At 55.1% G+C, this 23,818-nt stretch overlaps 1 protein-coding gene across 21 annotated transcripts; it reads right to left on the reverse strand.

Annotated features, from left to right (window-relative positions):
* Window positions 1-1,124: 1,124 nt before the first annotated feature.
* Window positions 1,125-22,858, reverse strand: LOC140645862 (uncharacterized). Of its 21 annotated transcripts, none has more exons than XM_072849341.1 (15): window positions 22,760-22,858; window positions 21,767-21,968; window positions 21,367-21,489; window positions 20,826-20,978; window positions 20,258-20,388; window positions 17,752-17,998; window positions 17,051-17,326; window positions 13,070-13,199; window positions 11,647-11,725; window positions 9,527-9,855; window positions 5,383-5,504; window positions 4,111-4,209; window positions 3,594-3,734; window positions 3,241-3,503; window positions 1,125-2,566 (listed from the first exon to the last, which is right to left on the reverse strand). In XM_072849341.1, exons 11-15 carry the CDS (start codon window positions 5,401-5,403, stop codon window positions 2,407-2,409), a joined length of 684 nt encoding a protein of 227 aa, XP_072705442.1. In that variant the 5' UTR covers window positions 5,404-5,504; window positions 9,527-9,855; window positions 11,647-11,725; window positions 13,070-13,199; window positions 17,051-17,326; window positions 17,752-17,998; window positions 20,258-20,388; window positions 20,826-20,978; window positions 21,367-21,489; window positions 21,767-21,968; window positions 22,760-22,858; the 3' UTR covers window positions 1,125-2,406. The 21 variants fall into 21 exon arrangements, 19 of the variants coding, with proteins under 19 accessions (XP_072705442.1, XP_072705439.1, XP_072705440.1 ...); XM_072849338.1 differs by lacking the exon at window positions 22,760-22,858 and having other exon boundaries at window positions 1,125-1,474; window positions 2,374-2,566; XM_072849339.1 differs by lacking the exon at window positions 22,760-22,858 and having other exon boundaries at window positions 1,125-1,474; window positions 2,370-2,566.
* Between the last annotated feature and the right edge of the window lie 960 nt (window positions 22,859-23,818).

Consider the following 23,818-nt stretch of genomic DNA (forward strand, 5'->3'; position numbering starts at 1 on the left):
TTAAAGTGCTCGCTGCTGTCGCTCAGGGGAACAGGGTCGGTACTGCAGATGCGGATCTGCGCATGCGCGGTGGGTCTTTTGGGCTCGCTGCTGCATCCCGGTGGACAAATGTCGGTACTGCAGCCCGGGCGCCGCGCATGCGCATTGGCGCATTTGTGTTGTGCTCGCTGCTGCCGCCCGGTGACCAAAACTCGGTACTGCAGCTGTGGAGCTGCGCATGCGCGGTGCCGCATTTTCAGGTGCTCGCCGCTGCCGCCCTGTGGACAAAGCTCGGTACTGCAAGCTGGGGAGCCGCGCATGCGCGGTGGCGCCTTCGCCCGACCTCGCTGCTGCCGCCCTGTGGACAACAGTCGGTACTGCGGCTGAGGAGAGGCCCATGCGCGCTGAAGCATTCGTTTTGTGCTCGCTGCTGCCGCCCGGTGACCAAAAGTCGGTACTGCAGCTGTGGAGCCGCGCATGCGCGATAGCGGTTGTTTGGGGGTTTGGGGGTGTTTTTTTTTTTTTTTGTGCTCGCTGCTGCCTCTGTGTGGACAGAAGTCGGTACTGCAGCTGGGGAGAGCTCGCTCTGCCTTGTTGCCATTTAAAATTTCTTCGTATACGTCCTCTTTTTATGCACTTTTAAACTCCTTTTTTTAGTCATATATATGAGTTCTTTTTCTATTTTATCACCCTATATATCTCGATTTAGATTTTTTTCATATTCTACCATCCTTTATATAATAGAGTAGACAGAGGGGTTTCTTGTCAAATCTTTTTACGTATATATAAATAAAATTTTTCAATATACATAAAAATGAGAGATTTTTCTCTGCTTCAATGCCTCACACCCCTATTTACAGTTTTTCATTATTTAATCCCTCCCCACCAATTCTCAGGCATTTGGGGGCTGTCACCCCCTTTCGGGGGTGAACTGTCCCGTGACCCCCCTCCCCCACTCAACCTGCTCCTCTGCCACATCACCATCGTCCCCCCCAGTGACACTGGGGTGCCCCAATAGACATCATCACTCCCCAGCCTCCCCTCTTCTTCGTCACACCCAAAAGACAAACAAAACAAGGGAAACTGCCCCAACTGCCACCTCCTTATGTCACCGAAATCGGGAATCAAACTCCTTAACACCAATGTAGTATTAAGAAGCAGGCATTCTTTACTACGGCACCGGATGCACGGGGGATCGCTCCACCTAGCGTGCATACCGCAGGTTACATCAGCCGAAACTTACATTGTCCAGTTACATACATATGCATCAAGTCTCCTGGAATGATAATGCATATTCATTCTATTTCCCGGAACTAATTATCATACTTGCGTGGTCATTACGCATGCGTCCTTGAGCTCCGAGGGGCTTCCGTGGGGGTCTCTGGTGGTCCTTGGTGGCCGTACAGGTGCGTCCTTTAGTCGACCCCTTCTTCTGGACATGCGCAATCCCACCTTGCTTATGTAACTTGCTCCCCTTCTTCATGGTGCGTGGTTCCTAACAATGATTCGGCACCCTTAGCACAAACCAATTATTCTAACCACCCTTGACTCTTTGTCAAGATGGGCTGGGGCTGTACTGGGAACGTAGCAGCATGACCGTACTACTCCTTGTCCAATTGTCTTTGGGCATAGTAGCATAGCCATAGCCATAGGTGTACAAACACAATATTAAAGCATCGTCTAACCTGCTCCTATCTCTATGTTGCTTAGTTACAAAAGAACAAACTAACAATTTTGGTTACATCTGGTTACACTTACTTTCATCAGGCCATTTACATATGTACATGCCCCACCAAAAAAGGGGAGCTCCGCTAGAAAATAAAGGGGGGGGCAGCCCCCCCAGCCCCTGTCCCGCAGCCTGGCAGCCGCCCCACGCCATAGGGGAGCGTGCCCGAGGACGGTGCCACGTCTCTCGCTCGGCCTCTGCTCCGCCATCTTCCCCCTCCCTTCCCGCGCTGCGACGGGCTCCCCAGGGCAACAAACGGCCCCGGTCCCTCTCGGCCCCGGGCTCTCCCCACCACCTGCGGGGCACCCACCGCACACAGAGCCAGGAGCCTCCAGCCACAGGGCTGGCCCCTGACCCTCACCATGCTTCACCACCCGCAGGGAAACCTGGCCGGGGGGATCTAGGGAGCACCACCAGACGCTTACAGCAAGACCGCTGAAAAACAAAAACCCCACATTCCCTTTCAGCACATGAAAAAAAAACAGCACAGCAGAAAGTACAGGGATTCAGTCAGAATAAGGGATAGGAGAGGAGCTGAGCTAAAGCAGGATTCTAGGGAAACGGGTCCGCTCCAGATACAGCGCACGCTTTAACAGCTACACTGACTGCAACGCTTCAAATCCCTATTGAGACCAAGCGGTAGGATTTTCAACACCTTCTTCACCTACAAGTGAACGCTCTTGCTGCTCTTGGAAAACGCCTCATCGCTTCCTTCCAGCACTGCTGCAGGGAGACAACCCGGTGAGGCTGCAGGACAAGGCCGGACCGTCATCAGAATCTACGCTTACGGATCCACCACAACGGCTACGGCCCTCGCGGCTGCTGCTGCTGCTGCACGTCTTGCTCGCTCGGTCAAGAAAGCTGAAAGGGAAGTGTAAACCTTTAGAGAGTAACATGGAAAATAAAGAACACATCTCAGTAATTCACTCTACGCTAAAAAGGTGGCCGTATGTTTATATACATCCAACAACAAGACTTACACTAGAAAAGCATTTGAGTTTCCTTTTGCATTCATTTACCTTGCACAGCTGGGATACCGTTAAACCATCTCTCTCCAAAATGCACGGTTATAACGTGACTGGGGGGGGTTGTGCGCTATGTCCCTCCTAGTGACATCTGCCCAGCTGCGCTGCCCAAGAGAGACGCTACTCAAGCGCCAGGGAAACGCGCCATGGAAAGAGAGGCAGAAATAAAGCACTGCAGAGCACGCCGTCAAAATACTGGGGAAAACCCCGTAACGTTCAGTTGCCTCTCTCTTGAAACACGGAGAACAAATACCTCACTGCTGAAACACACCTCCTAAGTTGCATGCCACAGCTATTGGGCAGCTACAGTTTCAACAGTGCCAGTCACTTTGTCAATGACACCATTTTAACTTCTGTTTAAAGTTCCAGTTTGATAGAAAAGTCAGTGAGATAAGAGATCCCCAGACGGTTTCACTGGGGGAAGGGGGGCGCAGAAATCAAATCCCCAGTGCTGCAATACATCAGGCTACCAAAAGGGACCGGCAGATTTGCTAATGCTTTTGGCTGTACCGAAGCATGCAGAGGAACGCCTTTCCATCATATCTCGGCTGTTGCAACCGAGAACCAAAGACCAGCGATGCCATCAGCTTTTGGAAGACGTGCTGGGCTTGGGTCCTTGGAAGGAAATTGACTTTTCTGGGTGTTTTTAAAGAGAGTGAAAAGTCTTGCTGCTGATGACTTCTACTGGCACGTCCAGCCGCTCCGATGGGAAGTTCGTCAAATGCAACTTCTTTGAATGAGAAGGATTGCCAGTCGGGAAAATCTCTTCCCAACTGAAGTCAAAAATTACACACCGTAGCTTCAGGAAAAAGGACCTTCTCGAAGCAGTAACTCACCAAAACCACATCACTGGCGGTACTTACAAGGCTGCTAACGCTTCTTGGGAAAGCCTGGAAAACACGCGGAAGCGACGCCCATTTGTCCCGTTTTGGCCACGTCTCTTCTTTGACCTTGACGGCTTTTCGTACGGATGCTAGGATCGCAGTAAGGCTTTTCAAGTACTCCTACAAGATATTTTAAAACCTTACTGACTGAAAAAGCAGAAAGCTTTTCCCAGGAAAACAAAGGCTCTTTCTTCTGAACACCTGAACTCTTCCCAACAGTTTCTTTCCTCTTTTAGTACAAAATTATTTTCACAGTATCATTTCATAGGAAGCGCACAGAAACAGAAGATTACGCTTTCGGGAAGAGAAAAGAAACGGAGGGAAGTCAGCTTTGCGTAGGCACGCTCCAGAACACGCCTTTTTCTATCCGTAGTATTTGTGTTGAAATACTTCACAGAAAAACTACAGAAGGAGAGTTGGCACATTCTTCACCTTAACTTTCAAGTCCCCGCTACGAGTACCTTCGGAAAAACGCAGGCACACATCGTAGACATACCGTGGACTTGCAGACCACTACGGATCCTTTCCGTCCGTCTTGCACTTTCCTGGCAGAAGAAAGGGCGACCACGGCGAAATGGTGGCGGCTGACATTCTGCTGAGAGAGGAAAAAAAACCTTTAGCATAAAGCTGGGTAGGAATCTAAAGCTTCCTTTTTTGGTGAAGCTTGGTGAAGACTACAACTGAGCAGAGGAAAAAGTGTTTTGCATCATCTTCGGTACACTTGACGATACAGGCCGCTAGAGCTTGGGCACTTTTAGACAAGCGTGCCTTTATTTGTCTCACGGGCAGCTTTGGTTTGCGCAGCAAAAAGCGCAGCAAGAAGACGGCACGCCCTCAGACCCAGAGCGCAACCCTCCGGACGGCCACACGCCCCTCGCTGTTTTGAGGAGGAGCCGCCGAGCATCCCTGCGAGCACAGCTGCACGCGCAACATCACTTTCACCTACGCTGATTTCAGCGGATGCAGTTTCTGAAGCTTTACACTGAAAACCGTATCTTGACACTTCGCCACAGGAGAAGCGATCCGTAACTAGAACCCCACAAAAACCTTGAAACACCACTTGCAATCCCACAGCAGCGACAGCTTCAGAACTATTTAGACCAGGAACAAGGGAGAAAAATAAAACCGCTTCATCGCACGCACGGGAAAGCGGCAGAGAAAAGGGTCAGCATTCGTAGCCCTCACAGAAAACAGGCATTCTCCTTCCCTTCCTAAAGCCCTCTCTTGGGTCTAAATACCGCAGCACTACCGTGGCAGTATCGAGAGCAGGGAACAACAGCCCCGCCGCTGGACGTTTACGTAGCGGCATACATAAACAGAGGGACACGTTTTGCCACGCACAACCCTGAACTTCCTGAAAACTCACGTTTACCAAAAAGAGCCACTTGGAGCATACTGCCCAGCAGCGTTTGGCAATAAAACTGCCATGTGGTGGACCCACGCAAATCGCTCGGTAACTTGCTATTTGCTTCCCGTTGTTTTTCTTCCTTCGGAAATTCTACTTGCGGCCAAGTTATTCACTACGGCTTCAAGCATTGACCTTCCTGGGATTACCAGCACATCTACACAGGCAAGTAACTTACCTGCTCTTCTACCATTGTCCAAATTCCAATTACAGTCATGAAAGAGGAGTGAGAGAGAAGAAAAGGAGAGCTCAGGCAGCAAGAGAGCTCTGCAGGCTGCCGCCACTCAGCGTCGCACTCTTCTTTTTAAACCACACACACGCGCCCCCCACAAAAAACAGACCAAAAACCCCGTGACCTTGTACCTTTTTTCTTTCAGAGCTCATCCCTGTCTCAGCACGCCGTCTTGTCAAAGCGTGAAGTGCAGATGATCTGTAGCCCAATGACACTTGCGTGCGATGGATACGTGTTCAGAAGGAGTCCAGATCTGTAAGACAGGTGCCGTTTTGGTGGTTTTAATAATCATCACTCGAGTGCATTGACTGACACGTTTGGAAGGAAACTAACTGCTGTGGTTTAGCCCCAGTCGGCAATTAAGTGCCACCCAGCAGCTGGCTCACCCTCCCCCAGGGGATGGGGGAAAGAAGCCAAGGAGCAAAAGTCAGAAAACTCGTGGCCTCAGATAAGAAGAGGTTAATCATTGGAACAAAACAAGAAGAAGAATGAATTATCATGAGAAGGAAAACAACAAGAGAGCAAGAGAGGAACAAAACCCAGGAAAAAACAAGGGATGCAAGCCCTCACCACCCGCCGACCGATGCCCAGCCACTCCCGCAGCAGCGATCCCTATCCCCCGGCCAACTCCCCCCAGTCTCCATACTGAGCGTGACGCCAGATGGCACGGAATAGCCCTTTGGCCAGCTTCCATCAACTCTTTTGGCCGTGTCCCCTCCCAGTTTCTCGTGCGCCCGGCAGAGCACGGGAAGCTCAAAACTCCTTGACCAGTGGAAGCATTTCTTAGCAACAACTAGAACATCACTGTGTTATCAACATTATTCTCATCCTAAAATCCAAAACACAGCACTCTACCAGCTACTAGGAAGAAAATTAACTCTATCCCAGACGAAACCAGGACACTCATTCCCTTTTAAACATAGCGTCTCCTTGGGGGAAAAAAAATGTGTTAGAGACGGAAAAAAAAACGACAACTCGGGGCTCCCAACCACCACCGAGCAGTGGGGAAATTAACGAAAGTGAAGACAAAGAGCAGCAACGCTGTAATCCTGATCACGGACTTCAGAGACCCTCCAAGTCTACACCTCAAGCCTAGGAATGACTAGTCCTTTTTTGGAAGGACAAACTTTTTTTACATAAAACTCCTAGACTGAAGGCTCCACGGAAGAGAATGCGGATTGACCCACAGCACAGCATGCCATCAACGCTCTAATGAAAAAAAAAAAAAAAGGAATAAAAATCAAGTTGAAATGTCAGTTTCCATCACATTTCACTCACTCTATTTCTACTGGCGTCTAGGTGCTCCAAAATTAACTCTACTGACACCATAGGTTACTAACAATGTAGTTGTGCATATAAAAAGAAAAGGCTCTTGCCAACTTGCCCGTAAAGTTAGTCTGAACAAACAGAAGAGAAACACTTGACCCTGAAGAAGGTAACAGGCAGCTCTTCATTTATCCGAGATGAAAGTTCATTCTTTTACCCGAAAGGAAAACCTTCGGAACTGCCAAGGGACCAATCCAGGAACGAGGCACGCTCCGTTACCCGCAGGTCTTCATCACCTTTTCTGCACTGGCAGCAGATTTGCCTTTTCTCTGGGTTTCAGGTGGAGCATCTGTAGCGTCCCTGAACTCGCAAAGGTTTCTCCCCGCTCCCCCGGCCCCATACGCGCGATTCCCTGAGCGGCAAGCGGGACCGACCACGCGGGATTTTCTGCACGTGACGCCGAAGGTGACACTGGGAAAAGAGGAGGCAAAAAATGATCCTGTTTGTCACACCCAGCCGACGGGGAAAACACAGGGGAGGGTTCTGCCAGAGGGCCCTGCGGGGCCAGGCCGTGCACCCCGGCAGCTCCAACCGACCGGCCCCTCTCCCCTTTGCCAGGTACCGGGAGACACCGCTGCCTCCCGCTGCCGCCTCGCCCGCGCCCCCTCGCAGCGGGGCTGCCCCAGGAGAGCCGGGGCACCCCACCTCGCTCCCACCCCCAGGAACGGGACCGGGAGACGCCCTCCATGCAGGGAGGGGCGCAGGGCGTGGATTTAATCCCCGAGGGAAGAGGCCAGGCTCCCCGCTGGCAGAAGGACCGCTCGCCTCCCTGCTGCTCAGAGACGCTTGCTGGGGACAGCCCGGCCTGCGCCCGGCCGCTCTGCAGCCCCGCTGGGAGCGCAGTCCGGCCGACGGATGCTCCAGCGAATAGACGCTCCGGCTCACGGCCGCCCCCGCTCAGCTAACGTTGCCTCTGGCTAATGCACGCTCCAGACAGCGGACACCCCATCTCCTTCCAGCTCCTCCTCGCTACAGCTCTGGCTAACCGAAGCTCCGGCTCCGCACCGAAGCTCCGCTGGATTTCAGCTCCTTCTCCTTACGAGCTCCAGCTATTTGCCACAGTCTGGGCTTTGGACAAGCTCGGAAAGCGGTCGCTGTCAGAACTTGAATATGACTATTAAACATCACAGCTGGACGCTGTGGAAATACCGATTCATCAGTTTGTACGATTAAGTACTTAAGAACTATTCTCAGCAGCGTACAAAGAAGAGCTGGGCTCCAAGAGGGCGTGCGGGGTCTGAAAAGCACCCTTCCCCCCAGAGGCCACCTCAGACCGAGAGGCTGGCCCGGGGCACGCCGGCCTCCCGAACTCTGGGCTCCGACGCGACCAGAGCCCCACCCTCCAGGGAGGGTCCGTGCACCCTGCCCACCCTCTGCTTTCCCCCGCAGCCCCCAACGCCCTCCCCCCGCCCTGCGCAAACAGCCAAACTGGCTTCTGCTTTGGGCCCCCAAACCAGCTCCCATTTCTGAGCCCACAAACCCACCTGCTCAGCCTGTTCTCGAGTCCCACAAATGCAGCACTTCACCTCTGCTCCTCAGCCCAAAACGTACCGCTCGGTCCCCTCTGGCAGGTCCTGAAAACGCACGACTCAAGCTGTTTCTCAGCCCCAAAGTCAGCCACCTCAGCCTCTTTTCAAGCCCCGAGAACACAAGACCCGCTCTCCATTTTCAGGCCCCAAACCAGCTCACCCTCTCTGCTTTCCGACCCCTTTGCGGTCCCCATGCGTGATGCTGCGGGGTGGGGGGAGCGGAGCCACCCCACAGCCCTGCACCCCCAGGGCCACACGTGCACTTTTTGGGAGCGCTTGGGCACTGCGGAGGGCCCGGCCCCACACCTCTGCAGGGCCGCACCAGCACAGGCAGGGCATCGCTTTATTACGGCTGCTTCCGGCTTGCTTTCTCCGGCACTGGTTGGGGGTGCCGGGCCCGCACCCCAAACCCCCGCAGCCCCAAGCACCCCTGCGGGGAGCCGGGCCCAGCCGCCTCCAGGAACCCCCGCCCACCGCAGCCGCGGCCCTTCCCCGCCACTCCGGCCACCGGCACCCGCCCGGCGCCGCAGGAGCCCCCCGGGCCGCCGCTGCCCGACCTGCGCCGGGAGCGGCAGAGGCTGCCCAGCTCCACAAGCAGAACCTGACAGCCAGATGGGGCTGCCCCTACTCCCCCCGGCTCGCACACGGGTTCGGCCCCAAAACCCCCCGACGAACCCCAGGAGAGCGCTCGGCCCGGGGCTGCTTTTTCCCCCGACAGTCCCAAGAGAACAGAGCCTGCACCCGCCCCTATTTCATACAGGGATGGGGAGCAGGACAGAGGACTGGAAAGAGAAAAGGAAGACAAGGGAGAAGACTGAGGTGCCGCCAGAGAATGAAAGGCCGAAAGAAAAGGTCAGAGACGTAGAGGAAATCAAACACAACAGGGACGAGAAGCCCTGCAGAGAGATGGAGCAAGAAAAGGCAGGGTCAGCGAGCAGGACAGAGGGGTAGAGAGGTGGAGGGGAAAGGAGAGGAAGAAGAACAGAGGAACGTGACGGCGACAGGGCGCAGGACATACAGACAGAGAGAGAAAAACCACAGGGAACAGGACAAAGGGACTGGGAAAGCAAGAAAGGGTCAGATTTGTACAAAGAGACCAAGAAGGAAAAAGGCGAAAAAAAGCAAGCCATGCGCTAGAGGACAGAGGCAGAGGAAAAAAGGGCCAGGGAGCAGGACAGAGAAGGAGAGAAAGGAAAAAGCGGAGACAGGGAAGAGGGTCAGGGAGAGGAAGCAAAGGGCAGGGAGCAGGAGAGAGGTGGAGAAAGAAGCGCTGGGGCAGAAGGATAGAAAGAGAAAAAAGACAGACAGGAAGAAGGATGGCGGACGATAGAGAGAGGGGAAAAAGAAGGACGAGGAGCAGGACACAGATTGTCAGACAGGGACAGGGAGCAAGACCACGCGCTGGCTGACGCATACAGACCCTGCGGTGCACGCTGGCGGCCTGGCCTGCCGCGGACTACGAGGAGGGATCCTTCCTCACCCGGAGAGGCAGGCTCTCTCTTGCCTGCAGCGGGAGGCAGCCGCCAGACGGCCTTCCATTTCTTCTTCTTTACCCTTCTCTGGCTTCTTTCTCCAGCTTCAGCCGCGGCAGCTCCTGTCCACAGCCAGCAAGCGCTCCGCCCGTCCCTTTTCGCCCCCACGCCGCGAGGAGAGCCAGGCCAGGCACAGACAATCCACGCAAGCCTGAGGCGGGTGCCGTCACCGGCAGCCCCAGGGGAGGAAGGGACGACCGTGTCCTCAGCGCAGCCTCTGGGAGAGGGAAAGAAGAAGCAGACACCGTTATTACCGCAGATCGCCCCCGGCTGAAGCCTCTCCTTCCGCAGGGGCTTCTCGAGACGCGCGGGAGGCCAGCTTGCCACCGGCACGACGGGGCTTGGGAGCGACCTGGGGCTACGGGACAGGCTTCAGGGGAGGGGCTGGAGCTGGGGGCAGCTGCGCGTGGGGGGGCAAGCGGGGCCGGGGGAGGCTCAGGGGGAGCTCTGGGAGCGGGGAGCCGCCCGGCGTCTGCGCCTGGGGGGGTGTCCGCCTTCTTCCCCTCTCCCCTTCTCTCAGCTCTCGGGCAACTCCCTGGGGCTGCCCTGACCCAGCTCGCCTCCGGCACACCGGCAGCCTGCCGCAGCGGGCAGCTTCAGGCTTCCCGTCCCGCAGCCAGCGGGCAGAACACACCCCCGCGCCCGCCAAAGGGGCTCGCTCGCCTTACCGCTGCCCCAGGACACCCGCCGCCGCCGAGACCCGCGCCCAGCGCGCCGCCATGCCGCTCCCGGGCACCGCGCATGCGCCGGCCGCCGACGGCGCGCCGGAGGGGCCAGGGCTGGCGCCCGAACGCCGGGCGGCGGCACCGCGCTGCGGCCGTGCCGCCGCGGCAGCGGCGGAGGCGGCAGCGCCGCTGCGCTCCTGTGCGGTGTCGGCGCTGCAGTACCGCGCCGCGGCACCGGCAGCAGCGTGCACCCCGCGGGCGGCGCGGACCCAGGGCGGCACCGGCGCTGCAGTTCCGCGCCGAGCGCCCGCCGGCAGCGTGCACGCGCGGCGGCGGCAGCGGCGGCGTTTCCTTACCGGGAGGCAGCAACGAGCGCGGCGGCGGCGCTTCGCAGGCACCGCGGCACCGCCTTGCCGTTACCGGCGGACGGCAGCCGCGGTGAGCACGGCGGCACCCCACCGCACATGCGCGGTGCCGGACCTGCAGTACCGCGTTTCCTCCGCCAGAGGGCAGCAGTGAGCGCGGGCGCCGCCGCGCGCCCGACCACCCCCCCCCGCCCCCGCGCGCCACGTGCCCGAGGCCGTTCCCCGCCGGCAGACGGCTGCCGGCCCCGGCAGGTACCCGGAGGCCAGCATTGGGGCGAGGACGCACCCCGGCGTGCTGCACACACCAGCGGGGCTGGCTGGAACCTCCCTGCCGAAAGACTACATCTCCCGGCATGCCCTGCCAACAACGTGCCCGACCACAAGCTGGCTACCCCAGGACTACAGCTCCCAGCATGCTGCGGGCTGCTGCCTTCTGTGCCATTTAACCCTATGGGGACACCGGCCCCTACGCCCTCCTCCCCTCACCAGCACCCGCGGGACCCCGCCGCGCCTGCGGAGGCCGGCTCGCAGGGCCGGGATTCCCAGCACCACCACCGGCTCCGCTTCGGGTCCGATGCTTCCCCACCTGCCCCGCACCCCTCCGCACGACCTGGAAACCCCACACACACAGACACGCACCCGGGGAGGGCGGGGCTTTGTGTCGGGACCACCCTTTTGCAGGGCCCCGACCCGACCCAGCAGCTTCCCCAGCACTACCCCTACCCCCCGGTGAGCCCCAGCGCTCAGGCAGCCCCGCGTGTCCCTGTGCGGCCTCCCCCCTGTCCCGGTGCATCAGCTTTCCCCCATCCCCTCGGCTTCTGGGCCACCCGCGACCCCGGCGCCGCACCCTCCGCTCCTTGGCCCTAGTGCGGGTCTTCCTGGACCCGGTCGCTGTTGCCCCCGCCCCACCTCCCCTTTGTGTCACCTTCCCGGGATGTCCCCGGTGGCAGGGACCCCCCCCCCCCCGGCCCCATTCACCTGTTCTGTGCTTGCAGCCTCAGTCCCGGTCCCAGCATGTATTGCTCAGCACTGGCGTTGTTGTCCTGGACCTACCCTGCTGGGGTGATGTGAACACCACACTCATGGCAGTAGCCCAGCTCAGCAGCCCCCGGCCCACAGCTGCAGCCCGTGGGGACACGGGCACCATAGCCATCAGCCCTGCTGGCCACTCCAGAGGCTGGTCAGCCCCAGGCCCTGGGCCCAGAGCTGCATCCCACCGAGAACACAGGCTATTGCCCTCGGCCCCACTGGGGACACCTGTGGTCGCTGGGACAGCAGAGGGGTGCCCCAGCTCCTGAGGGCAGCTTGCCAAAAGCCAAAGGGAGAGTCCTGGGCTGCACAGGAAGAGAAAAGGGGACGAGAACAAAGGGAGAGCCCTGGAGTGCAATGCTGGGGTGGGAGGAAGCCATCAGCAGGTGACAAGGAAAACATAGGACTCTGGGGGCACAGGAAGGTGGGGGGGAGGGGGCCTGGGCCCCACAGAGAGGAAAACAGCTGACCCTAGAGCACACCAAAAAAGCACTGGCAAAACTCTGGGATGGGAGGAAAGCTAAACAGGAAGCATTGCGGCACGCTGTATGACAAACACAGGGCCTTGGGACACACAGGACTCGGGGGAGCCTAAAATATGAATTCAGGAGTTCAGAGGGCTCCAGGGCACGGCCGAATACAAACTGGTGCACACCAAAAGGGCTGCGCAGCATGCCACGGGGCTCAGTGTCGCTGTTTGCTTAGGGACATGGGGTAGTGGTGGTCTTGGTAGTGTCAGGCTTACGGTTGGACTCGATGATCTTAAAGGTCTTTTCCAACCTATACGATTCTGTGATTCTGTGATGGGAAGCGGCCTGCAGCCACCACCAGACCCTATGGAAACTCCCTCTCTCAGCACCGTTTGTGCTGGCCCCAGACCTTCGCCCGTACCTTGGGTACCGTAGGGGTTGCCCCTCAGCGACCTCGTTGGGAATGAAGAGCTCACAACCCGTATTCCTTCAGATCCTCCTCTCTGTCCCCTCTGTCCACGCTTGCCCCAGACCAAACAGCCCGGACCAGCCCTTGCCATGCTCCGGCCTCACTCGCCCCTCACCTGCCCAACACACAGGGCTCTCCCCCCACTAACCGGCACCGCCTCAGCCGAGGGACCCTGTGCCCAAAGCCTGCTTCCAGGCGGGCTTGCGCGCCTGCCTCCCCGCAGCTCCAGCGTGTCTGCGTCTGCAAGAGCAAGGGCGCGTGCACGGGCCCAGAAGGAGGAGCAATCTTGGCTTCCCTAACCGTATTTTACTACTGTTTGTGCGCTATTCCCACCCAGACCTTCGTATGCGCATACCTAACCCAAAAATCTCTTCGCCCTTAGCACCTTCAGTCACTCGCAGCGCTGAGGTTCTTCCCCTCTCTCAAAACTTACTTGCTCTTTCCTGTCTCCTTGTCGCACCTCCTCGGCCCTTTCTGTACATTCTTCCTTCAAACAACACGCCTGAAATCAACAAAATGGGTCAAGCAGCCGTCTTCAAGTCGATGCCTCTGATAGGATTATCCTACAAACCAATCCAACTCCTAAGGTCATTGGACAATTCTAGTTTTAGAGCATTTTTCCAAAGCTTTTAAGTGCGGTTCCCTGCTAGGTTATGTGATAAGAAGCTTGTCTCCATAAACCCCAAGTCACACAGAGGCGCTGTGCCAGGTAAGGCACCCCAGCGACCCAGCCAGAGAAACGGATTCCCTGCCCTGGCTCCTCCCAGAGCTGTCCCGGCAGAGCCGCCAGCCCCACGGTACGGGGTGACACTCGTCACGACGAGTAGACGGGAGCGGCTTTCCGGATCACCATACAGACTGAGAAAGGTTGCCGACTAAGGCTGTGGGACGCACGTGGGGACCGCACAGGATGTACTATGGTCTGTTTACTGGAGGAACCAAAGGTGGGGAAGGGGAGGTAGCAGAGGAGTTTGGGGAGGAACAAGCATCGGAAAAGAGAGGGACAAGGGGATAAAAAGGGCTGGTGGCACGCAAATAGGTTGCTGGTCAGTAGGATTGTCTGGCCATGCCCTGTGCCTGATCAGCAGAGTCTCCTGTCTTCTCATTAACTCCATCCCTAGGTATTTTTGTGAGGGAAAGGTTCTCTGGTTTCGTGTGCGTGCGTGTGTGAGGGCCGAGGCCGAGCGGCCGAGGTGCAGGGCCGAGCTGTGGGGCCTAGGCTGAGTCGTGGGACCTAGGCCGAGCGGCGGCCTCGTCCCTGGAGCTCGGTTTGAGGAGCTCGGCAGGCATCCTAGATGGCATAGAAAAGAACAAGAACACTCTTTTTTGGGAACAGAGATCTTAGGAGAGGCGCGATGGCAACAAAGCGAGTCCAAAGGGGGCTTACGGAGCTAAAAGCGTGCTGCTCGGGAGGCATCGTGACAGTAGCAGAGGGCTTCTGAGAGGGACAGACACAAGAAGGCTCGAGGGCGTGGTGAAGAAGTCCAGAGGGGATTTGAACAGACTACGGATGTCCTCAGGGGACCAGGGACTGAACAGAGGTGTCCTAGCTAGCAGAGAGGACAACATGAGTGCTCTGGAGATGAAAGATGTCAGCGGGAATGGTTCTCGGGAGCAAGAAGGGTGCAAATTGTGCTACAGAGCCACAGAGGGCTGCGGGGCACGAGGACGGCCTCAGGAGGCACGGTGACGGCACAAGGCGGCTGCTGAGAGAGAGAGAGAGAGAGACAGACAGACAGACAGACAGACAGAAGGCAGCTCTGGCAGGCAATGCAAAACTCAAGAGGGTGTCCCAGCGATGTCCTCAGGGGATGAGCGACCGAACAGAGATGTCCTAGACAGCAGTGAATAAGGTAAGGGAGCTGTGGGGCACAACGACAGCCTGAGGAGGGGTTCTGTCCGAATAAGAGAGAGACACAAAGAGGGCTGCAGAGCTGGAAGGGTGCCGTGGGGCACGAGGACAGTCTCGGGCGGCGTCATGACAGGAACGAGGGGGCTCCGGGGGTCGGGGGAAACGTGGACAAAGAGACAAACAAAGGATTGCTGACACAATGAGGTCCTCGGGAGGGGATCTGAACGGAGTAGAGATGTCCTCAGGGGACCGGGGACCGAACAGAGGCATCCGACATGGCGGAGGGAAGGCAAGAGTGCTCTGAGGGAAAACGGAAGCCTGAGGAAGCGTTGTCTCTGAAGAAGAAAGATACAAAGCCCGCTGCAGAACTAAAGGATGGCCATGGACCACAAGGGCGCTGGCAGGAAGCGTCGCGACAGAAACAGAGGGGTGCCGAGATGGCCAGAGAGACAGAAGGCGGCTTGAGGGCACAAAGGCACTGGGGAGGGGATCTGAACAGAGTACGGAGGTGACGAGGGAGACGCCGACCCACTGGAGGCAAGCGAGATGGAGGAGAGGACAAAGAGACTGCTCTGAGGAAGAGGGAGGAGATGTTCTTACAAAGCCAGAGGGGTACAAGTTACGCTTCAGAAATAACAGCATGCCGAGGAGACCCTCTAACGCCTCAGGATGAATGGAGAGAAGAGAAAAAAATAAAAGACAGAAAGAAAATTTAAGCAGCAACAGGGTATGTGACAAGACAGAGAGAACTAAAAACACAGGGACAGACAGCTCGATAAAAGTCAATACAGAAAGAACACTGAAAAAGCAAAAGGGTACGAGGCAGAGGAGAAAAAATTTAAAAATAGGAAGAGCAAACTAGATAAAAGCAGGCATAGAGAAAAACTGAAAAACAAAGGCCTTCAAGGAAGAAAACAATAAAATAGAGGGACAGCAAACTAAATAAACAAAGACACAGAAACAACATTTAAAAAGCGACAGGGTGTCGTGGTTTAGCCCCAGCCGGCAGCTAAGCACCACGCAACCGCTCGCTCACTCCCCCCCCGGTGGGATGGGGGAGAGAATTGGAAGAGCACAAGAAAACTGGTGGGTTGAGATAAGAACAGTTTAATAATCGGAACAAAATAGTAGGAATAATAATAATGAATTGTAATGAGGAGGAAAACCACAAGAGAGAGCGAGAGGAACAAAACCCAAGGGAGGGAAAATAAAAAAAAGATACAACCGCTCACCACCCGCCGACCGACGCCCAGCCAGTCCCCGAGCAGCGACCGCTACCCCCCGGCCAACTCCCCCCAGTTTCTATACCGGGCACGACATCCTATGGTACGGAATAGCCCTTTGGTCAGTTTGGATCCACTGTCCTGGCTGTGCCCCCTCCCATTTCTTGTGCACCTGCCAGAGCACGGGAAGCTGAAAAAGTCCTTGACTGGTGTAAACACCGCTTAGCAACAGCCAAAACATCAGCGTGTTATCAATCTTATTCTCATCCTAAAATCCAAAACACAGCACTATAGCAGCTACCTGGAAGAAAATTAACTCTATCCCAGCCAAAACCAGGAGACAGGCTATGGCACAGGCTAGCATGAAAGAGAAAATAAAGACAGTGAACTGGATACAAGGAGATATAGAAAAAAATTCAAAAGCAACATGACACAGGAAAGCCTGGAAATAATTAAAAAATAGGGTTAGACATCTGGGTAAAAGTAGGCAGAAAAAAATTTTACAGGTCACAATATACAGCACAGATAGGGAAAAAATAAACAAGAGACAGAAAAAATACATACAAGTGAACATAGAAACAAAAATTCAAAAGCTTTTTCAATTCAAAAGACATTAAGAGAGGAAAAAAAAAATAGCAAAAAACCCAAGTAGATGGAGACATAAAAAGAAAAATTTAAAGGCAACTGGGCACAGCACAGACTAGAACAAATTAAAAAATGAGGACAGCAAACCGGATGAAGATAGACGAGGAAAGACAATTTAAAAGCAACGGGGTACAGGACAGACAGGAAACAATTAAACAGGGAGAGACATCTTGACTAAAGTAGACACAGAATGAAAATTTTAAAAGCAACAGGATACAGGAAAAAATTTAAAAAAAAAAAAAAAGAGAGAGACAGAAAACAAGATAAGAGTACACCTAGAAACAAAATTTCAAAAAGAGAAGAATTATGAGGGTAAAAAAAATGAAAAATAGGGACAGTTTACTAGAAAAAAGTAGACAGGGTGCAGAGCAGAGGGAGTCACTGCAAAGAGAGACAGGCCACTGCACAGAGGGAGACCTCGAAATGCCATTTTCCCCAGCAATGCGGAAGAAGGCAGTGCGGGAAGAGTGAAATAAGAGCAGGTGGGGAGCTGGAAAGGGAGAGGCATAGAAAGGAAACGTAGAAGGTGACGGTGTGGAGGGCAGCGCTAGCAGAAGGGCAAAAAGCTTTGGGGAGAAGCTCCCCAAACAGCCTGAAAGGGAGACAGAGGCAGGTACAGGCAAGGAGGCAGGCAGAGGTCTGGAGAAGCACGGCAGAGAGGGGCCCGGAGGCACGCGAGGGATGCGCGACTCACCGCAGCTCCTGCCACCGCCGGGAGACCTTCAGCGCCCCGGGGCTTCTCTCTCGGCCCCTGCCCCTTCCTCCTCCACAGTGCCGGCTGCCTCGCCCGCCCAGGTGCCCCGATGCTCCTCTCCCAAGAGGCTTCCCAGAGACACGGTGGCTCACGTGTGCGGCCCATGGGGGCACCGAGCTCCCGGCACCACGTGCCGGTGGTGCGCTCTGCCGGGGACGGCTGGGAGGGATCCTTCCCGGCTGCGGGGACCGGCTGCTCCTTGCTGGAGGCAGCTGCCTGGGGAAGCCCCTTCCTTTCACTCCTCAGCCAGCTCCCGCAGGCAGGCATGCCTAGGCAGCCCCCTCCCCACGTAGAGCCCCTCGGCACAGCAGGGCCAGCCCCCTCCTCAGCCCTTTAAACCCTTGGCCCAGCCCCAGCCCCTTTTAAACCCTGGGCCCAGCCCCATCCTCACCTCATGGGTCCCACCTGTGCTGCCCCGGGCCACAGCTGGAGCCCATCGGGAACAGGGGGCCCATTACCCCAACCCTCACAAGCCAGACACAGCCAGCAACCTGGCACCGGCACGGGCAGACACCACCACCAAGCTGGCACCGCTGTGGGCAGATGCTGCCTCCAAGCTGGCGCCGGCCTGGCAGACTTTATTTTACGGCCCAAAGCCAAGGTTGGCCTCTAAACAAGAAAACATGTGAAAGCACCCTTACAGGATGCCGGTCCGGTGGTGTCCATGATAGCTCTCACAGCCTCCCACGTAAGAGACAGCTCCCCTGTCCGGGACCATGTTTGGCATGTCCCAGGCCCTCCCCGCACCCATGCTGAAAATCAAACAGAACAATTAAGGACTCTGCTTCATCGCCTCAGCCTCCCAAAGAAGCTTCCTTCCTCTGCTGACGGTCGACGCGGATATCCTCGTGCTGTTCCTTGAATGCGGGCTGGCCTTGGGTGCCTGTGCTGCCAAAGGAAGAGAAAATGATCATGCTCTTGTAACGTGCTCCATCATCCTCTTGTTCTTCAAGAAATCAAAAGAAAGCTACCATCCCCATTGCTACATGACAGAAGTTTGTGCAGGAGACGGCTGAGCCCATCCCCAGAAATGGAAAACTCTGCTATGACCCTGCTTTGCCTTTTGGCGACAGCGCCCGCCATCGGTGTGCCCCAAACAGGCGAGGTCCCGTTCGGGCTGGCGTCCGCCACAAACAGGCGACGTCCCCTGCGGGCTGAACAGAGTCAACTGAACAGAGTCTTCAGAAGAACTTAGTTGTGCATTCAGTTTACAAGTAAATCCCACCCAAGCAATGCTAGGGGGCATGCTGGCATAGAAAGGAATTCATGAGTTCATTTAGTATTTCCAGTGGAACATTCCATAGCTTGTAAAAACAGCCTTCAAGTCTTTTTCCCTGTTGCACCAACAACGCTTATTTTAGTTCTGCTTAAGGGGTCCCCTACAACTACTTACTACAGCATGTGTGGCTCCACTATCAGTTAAAAAATCTAGTCTTTCATTCCCCAGCTTGACTGGAACCAGAGGATCGTCTGGGGAAACTTTCATAGACTCCTCCGGCCCCCTTCGGTCCAACCCAATCTCCGTCATGACTCCAACCCCTTCTTCTGTCTCTCTTTCCCGAGATGACTCAGACGGGGCGGACAATCTTTTTTCCAACGGCCCTCTCGCTTACGATTTGCACGCCGATTCATTCCCAGGGGAATGTCATAACCATTTCTACTCTTATTGCTACGGCCCCTTTCTCGCCCACAAAATTCACCTCGTGTATTTTCTCTCCCTTTTTCTCGGTCTTCTGTCAAGGCAGCCAACAAAGAAGCTTGCGGCGTTACTCGTCCCCGCTTCTCCTTCTCTTCTGTTTCCTCCCCACTATTACGTACCTTATACGCGACTGACAAGAACCGCGAGATTGTCATGCCATCCTCGCCCTCTACCTTTTGTCATCTCTTTCTTATACCTGCTGCCGCTTGACCAATAAACGGCGTGTTCAATAACTTTGAATTGCTATCATCTTCCGGATCGAGATCCGATTAGATAAATTCTTAGGCTTTTGCACTCCATGTTGAATCCCATACCCAATTAACTTTGGATATTCCTTTACCCTCTGTAATCCCTCACACTTGTGTTTGGATCCCACTCCGGATCCTCCTTTGGGGGGTACGTAATGGTATTAGGCACCCCCCCACGCACACACACATTGTTGGACCAGTCCCTCTCTAGCCTTCTCTAAAATTGTTCTCCTCTCCTCAGGGGTAAACAAATATTCTAGGAGAGCCTGTACATCTCCCCAGTTAGGATTATGAGTCGTGATTAACAGTACTATACATTCCCTCTGGATTGTTTCGATAGGATCTGACTGCCCGTTGCCAGTTTAACAAATCAGAGGCGGTAAAAGGTACGTGTACGGATACCGCTCTTCCTTCAGGCCCTAGAGCCTGGCTGAGGGGAGCTTGAACTATCGGTTTCTGTCCCCTTGTTCTTTTAGAGACAGCACTCACAACTCCATTATCGCTTGAGCTATCAGATTCTGGCTGTTTTGGAGGAGCTACCAACAGCTGAATATCCTCTTCCGAATTTTCCCATTCGATAAAACGAAAAAGGGAAACCCTTTTTCTCTTTTAACGCATATATTCCAACCTGATGTTTAGAATCCACTAAACCACCTTTCTTCCTAATATCCCAATCGCATCTTAACGGAAAAACCATATCCACGTAAGGCATTGCATCCCAGTTTTCCGTTCTCCGACAAAACAACATTCGTTCTGATATAGCGTTATATTTCAAGGATCCATCCTCAGGCCATTTTTCACCATCTTCCAATCGAGATCGTGGCCACCGTTGATTACAATATCGTTTTAGCCCATTCTTAGTCGTGGGATCTCCCCCAAATTTATTGCAATGCTTCAGGATGCATCCTAGAGGAGAGCAAAGGGGTGCCTCCTGGGAAGCAGCAGCGCCCACATCGGTACCGAAAAACCCAGCATTTCTACACAAACCAGAACGAGGGACGTCTCCCTCTGTTGAACAGGACAGCGTGTAGAAACAAACAGAACTACGCTACTGCCACCTATCTTTCCTGCTGCGTCTTATGCAGAGCCCAGAACAGAACAGAGGGTGCCTGCTTCCCGAGAGGTCTTGCCCCTACCCCCCTTTTCTCCTATCCCCCAAAAATACCTCTTTTCACTAGCATTGCACCGTTGTGTCGCCACCGCCCGACTGCAGGAGAGGAGCTGAAGGAGTCCCCGGTCGACAGGTCGGTGCGCGCCGGAGTCCGCTCAGACCTCTTCTCCCCGTCGGATGCGGCAAGACGAACCGGGCGAGGCTGTCGGCTCGGTCCCATCTGGGGTGCCAAAACCGTTATCCCACAAGCGTGAGGTCGCTTGCCCGGTGTGCGAGATGCCAATATACACACAGGGCAGAGGTATGTTTATTTCATGTCTGCGCAGAGATGGGCGCTAGGCGGTAGCTCCGCAAAGCTAGCACAGAGTTCGGTCATACAAGTACAGTATTTATACGGTCTAGCTATGCATATGCATAAGTAATCACACAAAGCAGTTTTCTATCGGTCTACATTTCTCTTATGTCAACTTAAAGCTACAGCGCTACTTTAACGTGCTGCGCACGCTGAGCGGTGAGGGCTCTCTGCTCGGGCCGGGGTCTCCAGCTCGAGGGGTGTGACTTTTAGGATGATAACGAGGATAGTTTGCGGGAGGGTGCTTCTTATCACGCTCCTACTAGTTGTTTCGGATGGTTCCCAAACCATTTTAATTAGCTTACCTATTTCTTCAGGATGTGCTTCTCTCCCAAGGACAGTAATTCTCGTTTAGACGTTCCGCTTTCCAGCCTGCATCCTCCTTATCGGCTTTACCTAAGCCCTGGCCTTCCACCAGCTCCCGGTAGACGACACCGTTAGACTACAACACGACCGTTCTTTGACGCCCGTCAGTGGGATCGGAATTAGGAACAGAAAGAACAGGACAAGCTAAACACCCACACGAGCCTCACATCCCTAAGAAATGACTAAAAACCCCAAACGACCCCCATTTTAGATTGCATTGCCTTAGGGACCGCCTCCTTCAAGTGCCCGGGCGGAGCGGTGGAATCAGTCACAGAATTCACTTGCCTGCCAGGAGACAGCCCTTGTCCTCGCAAGGCAAATTTTTCAAAACAGCGTGCTATTTTCCCATTTTATCAACTACAGCGGGCTTGCCCTACCAGCACGAGTTGAGGACGTTTTCCTGTGGGTTCATTTGACACTCCATTAAGTTTTTAGCAGGCGCAAGCGACCAAGCGCGAGATAGAAAGTAAGCCAAGATACCGGCTGCCGTACAAAATTTCTTCAAGATTGCGCCTGCGGGAATCGCACAAAGCCCACGACGACTGAACAGGTATGTCGGAGGCCCCCCGGCAAACAGCGCCGACGTTTCGTGAAGCTCTTTTCCTGTCAAGAAAAGGGCCTTTTAGATGGTATCTCTGTTGGAATTCAGGCTGCTTCCTACTCATTCTGGCAAGTTCGCTTTCACAGCAACCCTGAGATCTTCAACCACCAAGCAACATTTGTAATTCTTGCTCTCTGCCTACGGGGAATTTCAGCGAATCAGAACACTACTTCAAGCAAAATTCCGGGTCTGTTTCACGCAAATCAAATATCTAAGCCGTGGACAGGTGTCTGTAGAAAGACGACGACTTTAAAAGATAAAGGGAAGTAGAGTACTCACTTTTCTGAAATGTCTTCCAGTCGTTCCATCGATTTAGCAGCCCGACCCAGCCGTCGAAATTCCGGAGCAACAGAGAGAGCGGTCGCACGTCCACGCCGTTCTCCCCTAGCCACAGAGCCTTCCGCTTTGCCCATTCCTGCCAACAGCCAGAGCATCGGCGCCGTAGCACCTTCGGAATAACGCACCTCCCACAGCTACGCACCTTTACAAAAGAACCGAGCAGCGTGTAAACAAACATTGCAACGGTTGCGGTAAGGGCTCAAACAGGGATGCCGATGTTATCACTCTGAGATTCAACAGCCACTAAAAATGTCATTTTGCTCCAGTATTACAGGAGTTCATTGGCTAGCGTCAAAAAAATTTTGTTGAAAATTCATTGTTTGAAGCATGACTTCCAAATGCAAATGTTAAGCAATTCTCGTGAGTCTTTAACTGAGCGGCATTCAGGATCTGACTAAAACAATGGCGGAACGGAGGGCTAGAAGCCCAAAACTAACTCACCATCCTGGCAACTATGGGAGACTTTTGGTGACTGTGGGGGAACTGAGCTTGGGAAGCTTTGCCCAGTCTGGCAATAGAAAGCTAAGGCCCTGCAAACACGGTACGTTTAACCAAAAAAAAAGGGGGGGGGGATATGTTGTTTTGTAGTTCCTCTGCTTTCTACACAGAACCAAAGCAGTTTTAGTTCAGTAACGAATGTTCACACTTCCACACGGCACTCTTACAAACATGGGTCACTGCTAATAAGCAACGGATGTAGTGGGTACAGAGAAACCTCCTGTCCAGCAAATGCTTTAAGCTTTTCTACGTTCAAGACTTTACTTCCCAGGTGCCTGCAAAGACCCTTACTCTGCCCTGCCCCACCCAACCCGTTCTATTTGGAACGATTGCTGAAAAACACGACCATTCCACAGCAAGTAAGCAACTGACATCCCGACCCAGAGCTTTCCCTTACAGGACAATGCCAAAGCCAAGCCCAGAATTTTTACTTGCCGACGACGGGCAGCGTGCGAGAGCAGAGCCGGACGCGAGGACCTCCCTCCGGGATGGCAGAGCCGCTGGTGCGCGCACACGCATGCGCGGTGCCGGGCTGCAGTTCCGGCTTCCGACCCTCCCGACGACCAAACGTCAGTACCTCAGGGGGGGAGCCGCGCATGCGCGGTGGCGCAATTTTGTTGGTGCTCGCTGCTGTCGCCCGGTGGACAAAACGCAGTACTGCAGCTAGGGAGTCGCGCGTGCGCACTGGCACAATTTTTTTTTTGTGCTCGCTGCTGCCGCCGGGTGGACACAGGTCAGTACTGCAGCTGGGGAGCCGCGCATGCGCAGTGGAGGACTTTCGAGTGCTCGCTGCTGCCGCCGTGTGGGCAAAGGCCGGTACTGCAGCTGGGGAGCCGCGCATGCGCGGTGGTGCATTGTCCCGAGCTCGCCGCTGCCACCGTGTGAACAAAAGTCGGTACTGCAGCTAGGGAGTCGCGCACGCGCAGTGGTGCACTGTCAAGTGCTCGGTGCTGCAGGCCTGTGGGCAAAAGTCGGTACTGCAGCTGGGGAGCCGCGCACGCGCAGTGGTGCAATTGTTTTCGTGTTCGCTGCTGCCTCCGTGTGGGCAAAGGTCGGTACTGCAGCTTGGGAGCCCCGCATGCGCGGTGGTGCACTTTCCCCCAGCCCGCTGCTGCCGCCCGATGGACAAAAATCAGTAAGGCAGCCAGTGAGCCGCGCATGCGCAGTGGCGCATTTTCCCGAGCTCGCTGCTGCCGCCGTGTGGACAAAAGTCGGTACTGCAGCTGGGGAGGCGCGCATGCGCAGTGACGGACTTTCGAGTGCTCTCTGCTGCCGCCGTGTGGACAAGATGCAGTACTGCAGCTGGGGAGCCGCGCATGCGCAGTGGTGCAATTTGTTTTCGTGCTCGCTGCTGCCGCCGTGTGGACAAGATGCAGTAGTGCAGCTGGGGAGCCGCGCATGCGCCGTGGCGCATTTTCCCCCCAGCTCGCTGCTGCCGCCCGCTGGACAAAAGTCGGTACTGCAGCCAGGGAGTCGCGCATGCGCGCTGGCGCA

Source organism: Ciconia boyciana, unplaced genomic scaffold (genome assembly GCF_034638445.1).
Source record: "Ciconia boyciana unplaced genomic scaffold, ASM3463844v1 HiC_scaffold_40, whole genome shotgun sequence".
NCBI lineage: Eukaryota > Metazoa > Chordata > Aves > Ciconiiformes > Ciconiidae > Ciconia > Ciconia boyciana.

Bases quoted from the DNA above. Each gene is read 5' to 3' on its own strand.
- LOC140645862 (XM_072849341.1), bottom strand. From the start codon at position 5,403: ATGAGCTCTGAAAGAAAAAAG. The intron at 3,735-4,110 runs GTATGTCTACGA...AATATCTTGTAG, and splicing joins TAGTGGTCTGCAAGTCCACG to GAGTACTTGAAAAGCCTTAC. The intron at 3,504-3,593 runs GTAAGTACCGCC...TTTTGACTTCAG, and splicing joins CAAGAAGCGTTAGCAGCCTT to TTGGGAAGAGATTTTCCCGA.